Raw genomic sequence first — 10,579 nt, 5'->3', positions numbered from 1 at the left:
CGGGCTGGGGATTCGAACCCGCCACCTTAGGTGTATGTGGCTGGCGCCTTAGCCGCTTGAGCCACAGGCGCCAAGCCGAGTGACAAGTTTCAATCTAAGTGGAATAGAAACTGGTGAAACCACCTGCTTTTTCATGGGTGGTAAGGGGTGTTGAGTCCTTATCTTCCTACTGACAAAGGAAAGTCTAAACTTGAACTTAAAAAAACAAGCAGCGGCAACACTGTTCTGGCCAGTTACAGTAAGGGTGCACTGGCAGGCTACGGGATAAGTGGTTTTCCTTCATCATTCCCAGCGTGGGAAGCTTTTACACAGAGACTCAATACAAAAACACCAATCGCTAACACAGGGAATGCTGTGTACTCAGAGGGAAAAGCATACCACTTCGGGGTTGGCTGAAGTTAAAAATCTAACTCATCTTTGAGCCTTGTTTCATTGTTTAAAAAAATCCAACAATTGCCTCGTTGAGAGGAATAAATACGATGATGCTGTATCAATCAACTGATAAAATACCTGACTTCAACAGATAGCAGCTATCATTTCTGTCTTAAGCTCAAAGTATTAAATCAGTTAACCTTTTCAATTTCCAGTTTTCTTGTTTGCGAGGTACTTCTCGGGCACCAGTTATGTTCATATGTGGAAGTATTCTTCATACCATTTTTCTCTGAAGTGACACAACAGATAGAAATATGAAAGTCCTACCTTTGCTATGTGCTCAGATGCTGCTGACCCAGACGGCGCAAAAGGGAAACATTGTAGGAACAAAGCTAAAAAATGGCTCGGAAAGATGGTTTTGGTGTGGGGACCAGCAAGGAGTCACAACAGTGCAAGATTTCACCTGTGGCTTGTCCCTTGTGGGGGGCAAGCCAGATGGGATTCTTGCGATAGCCAGAGACAAGAGAGAACACAAATGAAGTGTTTGTGAGAACAAGTGTTTGTGAGAACACAAATAAAGTTGTGGAGAACACAAATAAAGACTGCTTTGTGATTCACCCTTCATACATGAATTAAGCTCCAAATCTTAGACCTCCACGTGTTTTCATTTAATTTTTATTTTTAATTGAGGTATAATAATTGTACATATTTATGGAGTACAATGTGGTGTTTCAACACGTGTATACACAGTATAGTGACCAAATTAGAGTAATGATCTTTTCTATCGCTTTAAACACTTATCATTTCTTTTGTCATGACCTCATTCAAAACTTTTTTCTACAATAGTAGACATTTATCACAGCATATTCCATTAGATACCTCAGTATCAGTATTCCATTGTATATTTTTAAAATATTTGCCTTTGCTTTTTTTTACTTTTTCTTTGTTTAGGATCAGATTTATTTTTCTTTTGTCTTGGTAGGGCTAGACTCTTCCAAAGACCTTGGAATGGGCCTATAATTATGTTATAGGTTTATGTACAAACTGAAAAGGACAATCAAATATTTAATGAACTATAGTTTTTTGTATAGCAAAAAATTATGAATAGTATATTAGCTGATAAAAATGGAACAAAAAATCTGTTTCCTTTAGATGCTCATAGGCTCCCCCAAAGTAATCGTACTAAGTGTGTTTCAAAGACTACTTCCACCACTGGAGATAAAATGCATGGTATGATATTAAATTAATTTCAATGCTATGAAACAAACTAAAACGAGTTTGAGTTTGAAACACTTTTCTTAAATAATGTTATAAGATAGAGAATGAATTTCTGAACTTTTTGGTCATTTTTCCCTGAAACTCTGCTTCACTGTAGTTTTATTTAAATCCTCCATGCTTTTAAAGGAAAGAATTCTGTATGCACACACCTTTTTTTTTTTTTTTTTTTGCTTTAAAACGTCATATAATAACTGGAAAAAAGGACTAAAAATAATTCACTCTTCCCATGGTTTCGTGAAAAGAATGTTTCTACTTGCTTAAAATAAATGAGGGCTGTAAGACCAACTGCTAACCAGCCTTTTGGGGGCAGGTGACAGATGATATCTGCAAAGCTCATAGGACCTCAGGGGAAAGGCGCTCTCTATAAAGACAAGAAATATGGACATGTAAGCGCTTTTGTAGAGGTGAAGTCCAGTTTCTCATATGGCATTTACATTTCCACCAGCTGAAAACAGGGGCCAAGGAAAAGAGCACATGCTGAGCATGTCATGGCTGAGATGGTGAGCCCCCTCATTGCAGACTGACATTCCAGTGGAAGCAGAGGAATCATTTTCCATCACCTCATTGCCCCCCACGCCCCACGTAGTAACACCGAGAGTCTGGACAGCTTTCACAACTAGGCACAAACCCTGGCCCTGCCATTTTGCGGTGCTCAGCCTCTCCGTCCCCAGGGCCTCCTTCCAAAGGCCCTCACAGATTTGTGCTTCCCCCCCTCAGGACTTGAGTCATCAAGTCAACGTTTATTACCAACATCCCCTTTTCTAATGCCTATCACTTTCTCAAACTGTAAGGCAGAACAGTCAGTATTGCTAAGGTTTATAAAGACCAACTCTTTTTTTCTTTATTAAGTCATATATACATAGATCATGAATACATTCTGCCTTTGTGGGATTCAATGTCTTGATTATTTGTACTAATCAGAGTGCTTACATCCTACTAATGAACATAGCTTTCACCTCATTTACTCAACTCTTAAAAATTTCTTTCCCCTTTACAGTTCTCTGCCTCTCACATACCCTCACCACACAGAAAAACAGATTTCTCATTCACAGATGACTTTCCCTGCCTGATTCATATCAGGTGTCAGAGTAGTGCACACTGACAATGGCCCTCCAATGGCTCTTCCTGGATTTTATTTCTCCAAAGCATCTTTTTTCCTTTACTTATCAGCCACAGAATCCTATGCTTGTTTGAACATGTCATTACATTTTCCCCTTCTTTATTTATTTATTTTATTTTATTTTTTGGCCAGGGCTGAGTTTGAATCCGCCATCTCTGGGGCTGGCGCCATATTCCTTTGAGCCACAGGTGTTGCCCAATTTCCCCTTCTTTTGTTTTGACACACTATTAATATCTCATACATAATTATAAATATATTTTCCTGGAGGCGAGGTGGTTATTTTAAAATTACTTTCAAATGTCAATATGAAGAAGGAACCAGAAAACTCCAGCAAAGAACATTGTATGACGAGCCTAGTTTATTAAACAGAGCTCCAGAATTACTATGAATAATCGTTCAAAAATCTTACCCTGCACTCTAAAATTAAAAAAAAAATTTAAATACTAATGAACTGTGAGTTTCCAAGATCACCGAAATAGTTTTAAATCAGTTTTTCCTTGTTTTCATTTGAAATTATAAGGCAATGTAAACCATTCAGTAAAAATCAGGAAGTTTGAGTAAAAATGTTAAATTCTCTTTGCGATACTTCAAATCTGTGTACTTACACATGGCAACAGGTCTGTGCTTTTACAAGAAAATTAAAAACGATGCATTTTGTTCATCAGAGTATAACAAAACTGAAATTTGTAGCTAGGTTATGAGATCCTTAAAGTTATAGTGAGTTAATATGCATATTTATGGAATTTACGTAGACAAGTTTGTATCTTCTCTACATTCCTTAAAAATTCAATACAAGCTTGCTTTCATCTATATGCTGGGTCGAGAATTCTGGAAATTTTAAACCATCTGTTTCTAAAAAGCATAAAATTCCAGTATAACTGAGAGTCACAGATTCCATAATTAAAGAGAACCGGAATCAGTTATAAGTACAGGTTGAAACTAAGTGAAGATCAGATAGATCCTTCAATGAGAGAAAAGGTACTGATTTGTCTTCTATGAAGCGGTCTGTAAAGGAGGCTGCAGAGTTTTTCAAAATGAAAACAAGGTAACTGGGGGGTGGGGGGCCCACAAGTTCCATCACAGGTGTTTAGGGTTAAGCTCTCAATTACTGTGGGTTTAGAAGAGAGAGAGAAAAAAAAAACAGACTTAAAACTGATGCTAACATCCAAAAGTAATACCAACATTTAGCTCTGATCAATCCTCAAGTGAATGTTTTTCAAACACTGTGTCCTAGAAGGAAACAAAATGATCCTATTTAGAGCCCTTATCCTTATCACATCGTGTCTCTAAACTGGTTTAAGCCAGAATCTCCTTTAATAACTTTGTGTTTTAAAAAATGAACATTTTGAAAGTCAGATTTTCCACTAGTGAGTTTGGGATTGAGCTCTGGTTTGCCAGCCTGTTCCTCAATAACTACAAACTTGAAATCGTCTCCGTTATGTTGTTAGGCAAATGTGACGACCATATCCTGACCTCACTAGTTACATAAAGTGATGTAAGCCGCTGTGGCAGATCTGGAAGTCTTGAATCTCCAGCCTCAATTATAACAAAATTATAACAAAGATTCCCAGCCTCACACACTTTTTCTCTTGACTCCCGTATGAAGAGAATAATTATTTCCTTAGAAGACACCAGCCCAACCCTCTTTATTCACTCTTTAGTTAATAAAACTGTGAAATAAATGTCCCATATTTGTGCTTCTCAGATTGTTTCTCCTACCTCTCTATGTGTACAATAACTTTGATGGCAAAGCATACATAGTTTTTCACATGCAAAGATTTAATGAGTATTCTTTGTTGTTGTTGCTGTTAAATGCAAAAAGACAGTATCTATCCTAATCCCAAAGTTTGGATTCCTGTCAGTTGTTGTCCTGACCTCTTCCAGGATACACACACCAGGAGTGACTGGGCACAAGCAGTATTTCTTTGAGTCTGGCTGCTACCAGTCAGAACACTGCAATGCTGTTACATCCTTCAAAGAGACTTTCCACTCCCTACTCTGCTGTCTCTTTATTCTCTCCCATTTGTCTGGCAGAATATGAGTGTGTTTAAGTTTGAACAGCTACCAGCAAGCACATTTTTCACTTCCTATAATCATCCCACCCGTTTAGTAGATTATATCCCTACCTTCTTTCCAGCACGGATATTAATTCTTGGATATCATACAAGGACATTTTTCTCTTGCTTTTAAGGCAACCTCATCCTATCACCAGCCCTGTTTCTTAATTCTTATGGTTTGGGGTGCACATTAAAACTTCCAAATGAGACTGGTGCTCTGTTCACCTTTGAGCTGCTACCACTCTCTGAAGCCAGTGTTGATGCTGACACAGGAGATAATTTTGGAGTTCATTCCATTGTTGCTGTCCTGACCCAGTGTGGAAATGCTTTGCTCCACTGATGGAGAGAATGTCTTTGTTCCCCATTTGTGTCACTCTGTTAATCAAGTTCAAAGTAGTATTACCTTGTCCTCTCAGTGTTTAATAGAATTTGGGTCCCCTTCGTTTCTAAGAGATAGACATGCATCCATCCATTGGTATAGACGTAACCATAAGGAATACACTCAAATAAAATCATTACGTCCTCATATTCCCTGGAACACTGCTCTGAATCTCTGCTTCAGGGGTTCACCTTTTCCCTAAGATGACTTCTTGCCCAGGAAATTGCTCAATCTTCATTCAAATACAAGGCTGGCAAATTAAACCAATCAGTGTTCTAGCTATGCTTAGATGTGTCTGAATCCTGGGTGATTAAGCTTGTGCTGGTAGCCTTACCATCCTTTATTTAACTACTTCTTTCATTACCCCACCCAATTTTCATTTCTATTCCATATTCAATGCTCAATCTTTATATATAAATATAATATATGAAATATATACAAATATGCATATATAAAAACTAGAAACCACTCCACATAAGGATTAGCTTTAAAAAGTAAGTTAATGATAATACACATACCGGTATAGCCTTCCTAAATTAAAATGCTTTAGCTAGGTTTCTTTATATTGTTTGTAATACCTAAAATATACTGTACCTTTAATAACAAAAATGGGAGAAGGGGGGGGTGGGTTGTGGGAGGGTGACCAGAAAGATCACCTATATATCTGTCTAACAAGGGTACAAGTGAACTTTTCTAGAACTAGAATACAAATGTTTTGACACAATGACTATGCAAATGACATGAAATTTATGTGAACCAGCTTGATGAAAGTATTTCAAAATGTATATGAAAACACTACACTGTACCCCATGTTTGCATTAATGTATACAGCTATCATTTAATAAAAAAAAAGGAAAAAAATAACAAAAATGTTCAAAACGTTCAAATAAATTTCATAAAGGATTCACTCTTTTAAATACAGGCAATAAAGTTCCTGTAAGCATTTCTAACAAAAATAGATGCTCAGACATTCAATAGATTTAGTCAACATAATCAATGTAGGTGTAGAGTGTCTGAGAAGTAGGTCAAATAATTAAGGCTTCTAGGGTATAGCTCAAGACCAAGTGTAACTGAGCAAGTATTAACCTAAGGACTCTTAATAGTCCCCTCACTGCTAAAGTAAAAAAGGAAACCAAAAGGAAACTTAATAATATTAAAAGTTATTTGAAAGGAGATTCACATTGGTTTGAAGGGGTACTTTGCTTCACACACAATATCCATCTTTGTAAAACCCAAGAAACCCGTACTGATAACACACAGATATCTCTATAGTTTTGAGAACATAAATCTTTAGAGCAGTAATTTTTTTTCTCCACTGATAAAAATTAAAATATTGAAAGTCTTTGGCATAATAATAATAGCAACACTTTGCAAAACAAAGGTAACTTGAGACTTTGTGTCATATGCTTATTCAACCAAAAAGGTGTCGGTGTGTTTCGCGTTGAATACAAGACTAATTTTATTCTACTCCATTTGTGAACAGCTTGCAGCAACCTATTTCAGTATTAGAAAGATCATATATTACAAATGATCTGTGCCATCATCAGCGCATACAAGTAAAAATTTAGTTCCTGTTAAATTAACACTTCATTAAAATATCAAAATGAAAGCTGGGACGAATACTTTTTATGTTGTACCCCAAGACAGAAAAAAAAAATTAAAAAGTTTGAAAAACAGATTGCCAGTTATTCTGTTCTATAACAGTGAAGTTTCTCAGTTCTTTTTTTTTTTTTTCTTTTGCTGAGCTCTCTGTCACTGGAAACATCTTAAACCAATTTCAAGTGCTACACCTGAATAAACACGTTGTAAAAGTGTTTATGTATTGAAGTGGGTCAGTTCAAGGTATGGTATTTGGCTGGAACTTCTCATTTCTCTTTTTACAGTGCAAGGGCTGCCAGAAGGAGGAAGTCTGAGCTGAATTAATACATTTGTTATAGTGGAAGTAGAATGGAAACTGCTCTGACCACAAATCAAACTGCCTCTTTCATTTATGCCAGTGATAGAGTTTTTCTAAGAAATATAGACTCTGGCACCGAGCCACTGTAAGTTTGCCTTTAAAAGAGAAACCTAGATGCTTATTTGTTTAAGGTTTACTGCTTTGATTATTTGTAAGTCCTTTTTCTTGTAAGACTGAGCGCAGTGGCATTTGTGAGGCCGAGGGCCCTTTTAATACTTGTAGGAATTGGATAAGTTTTCCCAGTATGCTGTGGGATAATCGTGGAGGATACCCATGCTGTCTGGATTGGTGCAGGCTTATCGTTGTGCTATTTCACAAATACCTCCACATTTAAAGGACCTCTGTGTCCCTCTCAACAGCTGCACAACCTCACACGGCACGGTCTCATTTTCTGACGGTAGAAGGTCTCTGTACGATACAAGTATACACAAAAGTGTTTATGCTGCCAAAATAAATTTGGTTAAGAGCAAGGGTTTATTTGCTAAAATGCCAATGATGCCGTTTCAGGGACTTGTTTTCCTTTTCTTTCTTTTAAGGTGGTTCAGGTCTTATAATGGATGGAGGTTGCTCCACAGCCTTTGCTGAATAAATATTTTAAGAAACCATGCACATCTCTCCTGGGGCAAGCCAGAGTCAATCACACACATATTTCAAACTTCTTTCTATATTACCCTTAAGAGATCAGTGCCTTCTGCATCTAAGATAGAAACTTTGCGTAAGTTTTGAGCAATTCTCAACTAAATTTACAAATTCAGGTTGCATAGTTCATCTTCTCTGAGTGGTTTTCAAGGACTCAGATATCAAATAGAGTTTTCTTTTTTCATGTATACGCACAAATGTATGGTTTTTAGTGATTATTTTAAATTAAAAGAAGCAAATGAAAGTAAAATTATATAACAGGGAGAATAGTAAGGCCTAACTCCTAAGTCATTTGTGGAATCAAATTAAATAATGCATGAAATACACTTAGAAAAATGCCTAGCACTTCAAACATAGGAGACATGGTTATAATTGCATGTATTATTATTATTACCTCCATGGGAGGATTTTTTTTTCTTTTGTTCAGTTTTTGGCCAGGGCTGGGTTTGAACCCGCAACCTCTGGCATGTGGGGTTGACGCCCTACACCTTTGAGCCATAGGTGCTGCCCCATGGGAGGGCTTTTTTTTTTTAAATAAACATCAACTTCTAGTCTGTAGGGTACCTTGACTTCTAACTCATTCCTGTACCAGTCCTGGTTGTATTCCTCTTCTCTGATACACCACCACGTCGATGGGCTCAGAAAGTCTGAGATGTACGCCGGATTAGAGGCAAAGATTAGTTTCAGTCTCACTTGCATTTTTTCCCTCCATTCCGAGAATCTCCAGCCTTTTTCTTTCATCTCTTCTGAAATCCTTTCCATAACATGCGGGTGTGTCAAAACAGAGAGGCGAAGGGTTTCTGAAATTTCCATAGTTACTGCTTATTGAGAATTACCCGGGCCTTACAACAGACTCATCCCCATGTAGGGCTTCCAGAATGACCCGTGAAGAACTTCACATAAAGGCCCAGCATTGTAAGGTTTGCTGAGCTCTAGCCCAGGTGCAGGGGGAAAAGGCTATCAGCATTAATTACCACTTGAAAGGCTTAAAACAGGCTGGAGAAAGTAGAAACACTCTGCTGGGCATTTAGCTTTTATCGCTTAGAGGAAAACTATAGGTCATTTAGAGCAGAAGAGCCCACAGCTAATATTTTAAAAATTATTGTTTCATGCAGCCATTTCCATTTGACTGCTCCATTGATGAGCAAACCTTTCCATTCATAGTATTCTCACCTTCAAGGAGAGTGAAAGCAGCTGGAGGGTATTCTTGGGGGGGGGGGGAAGAGTGATGTACAAGGAAAAAACCGTGTAGAGATGATTTTCTGTAATAGTGACGGTCAAGGTTTATGAGCGTGTTCACTTGTAAGGAAAATTTTCTGATAATGTTTTAATACTTGTCTGTGTTGCCAAATACCCTCAGAATTCATTCATTCCTCCCTGGCAGGTAAACGCCCTTTCCTTTTTACCAACCAAGAGCTTGTGCTTTTTGTTCCAGGGCGCAGTATCAACGTCAAGTCCGCTGGTCTTGTGGGAAGACATGGGCCTCAGTCAAAACAACCGTTCATGGTGGCCTTCTTCAAGGCAAGCGAGGTACTCCTTCGATCTGTGAGAGCAACCAACAAACGGAAAAATCAAAACCGCAATAAATCCAGCTCTCATCAGGACTCCTCCAGAGTGTCCAGTGTTGGAGGTAAGATAAGATCTGAGCGGCGTTTGTGCACAGAGAGTTATGGGGTCGTACGTTGCAGATCAAGTAGTCCCAATAAATTCCCTCCCTGCATACGCCTTCGTAGGGCGCATTAAATCTTTCAGTCCTGTGTTTTCAGCATCCCAGAATGTTTCATCAGTGAATCACTCAGTAATTCATGTTCAAATAAGTATGACTTGCCTTTATATGTTGAAAGATTCAGTTCAAATTAAAATCAAGCTGGCAGTAATACAATTATGTGATGGCTAGATCAACAAAATCTAGCCAAAAATGAACGGCACAACCTGTTGAGCTCAGTTCCCTAGGGCCTCTCAAAGATGAATGGTCAACCAGGTAAATTCGGCATAAAATGCCTTTGTTTAGTACTTTCATCAATACACGTGGATTATACACCTCAATTTTGCTACTGAAAAGAGGAGCAGGGTAAACAGTAGGATAATTAAGGTAATATTGTCATTTTCAGTGATTACAAGTTTTGCTTTAGGTGTATGTCTACGCAACGTATATGTAACGTCTTTCAACAAAACAGCACAAATGCACAACTGACCTCAAAGTACTTGTCTTTCATCTCTTCATTGATAGAGAGATAAAATTGCAATGGATCAGCATCTAAGCGCAAAAAATCCAGAATAACTTAATCATATTATTTATACCAAGAAGTCCCTTGTTTCGTACAGGCTGAAAACAAGTAAGCATTTGTCGATGAAACCAGTGGCTATTATAGTCCAGGAAATTATTTCTTAGCTGTAAAAGATAAACTCAAAGGGAGCAAGTTATCCTGGAGCATCCCAATTTGGTACAACCATGCTTGTTTTCTTTGTAAAATATAAATTCTGCGCTAATGGCCACCATAGGCCTAGGACACAGCCAGGCACGATGGATGAGCTGAAGGAATGAAAGCGCTGTGGTTCCTGCATGTGGCGTTTCTGCAAATTAGAATTCTAATTTCACACAGCCTTAGCCGTCATTCCTATACGCTTCGCTTTTTCCCAGGTCACTTGAAAATGACAGATCATACAGTAGCTATTTATTACTCAAGCATGTATGAGTGTTTATATAAGAACTAGATGATTATAAATCAAGCAAAAGACATCATTTCTATTTGTCTTTGTTTTTTTTTTTTTTGTTT

The 10,579-nt window shown here is 37.8% G+C and overlaps 1 protein-coding gene across 2 annotated transcripts in view; it reads left to right on the top strand.

Moving 5' to 3' along the window:
* BMP5 (bone morphogenetic protein 5) overlaps nucleotides 1-10,579 on the top strand; it is a 129,503-nt gene that overhangs the window by 97,921 nt on the left and 21,003 nt on the right. For both annotated transcript variants that reach the window (XM_003789659.3, XM_003789658.3), the window contains exon 4: nucleotides 9,238-9,432. In XM_003789659.3, the coding sequence (XP_003789707.1) occupies nucleotides 9,238-9,432 (195 nt within the window). The remainder of the gene's footprint in view (nucleotides 1-9,237; nucleotides 9,433-10,579) is intronic.

Source organism: Otolemur garnettii, unplaced genomic scaffold (assembly GCF_000181295.1).
Source record: "Otolemur garnettii isolate 467f Iridium unplaced genomic scaffold, OtoGar3 scaffold00035, whole genome shotgun sequence".
NCBI classification, from domain to species: Eukaryota; Metazoa; Chordata; class Mammalia; order Primates; family Galagidae; genus Otolemur; species Otolemur garnettii.
This window is presented reverse-complemented; position numbering and strand designations above follow the sequence as displayed.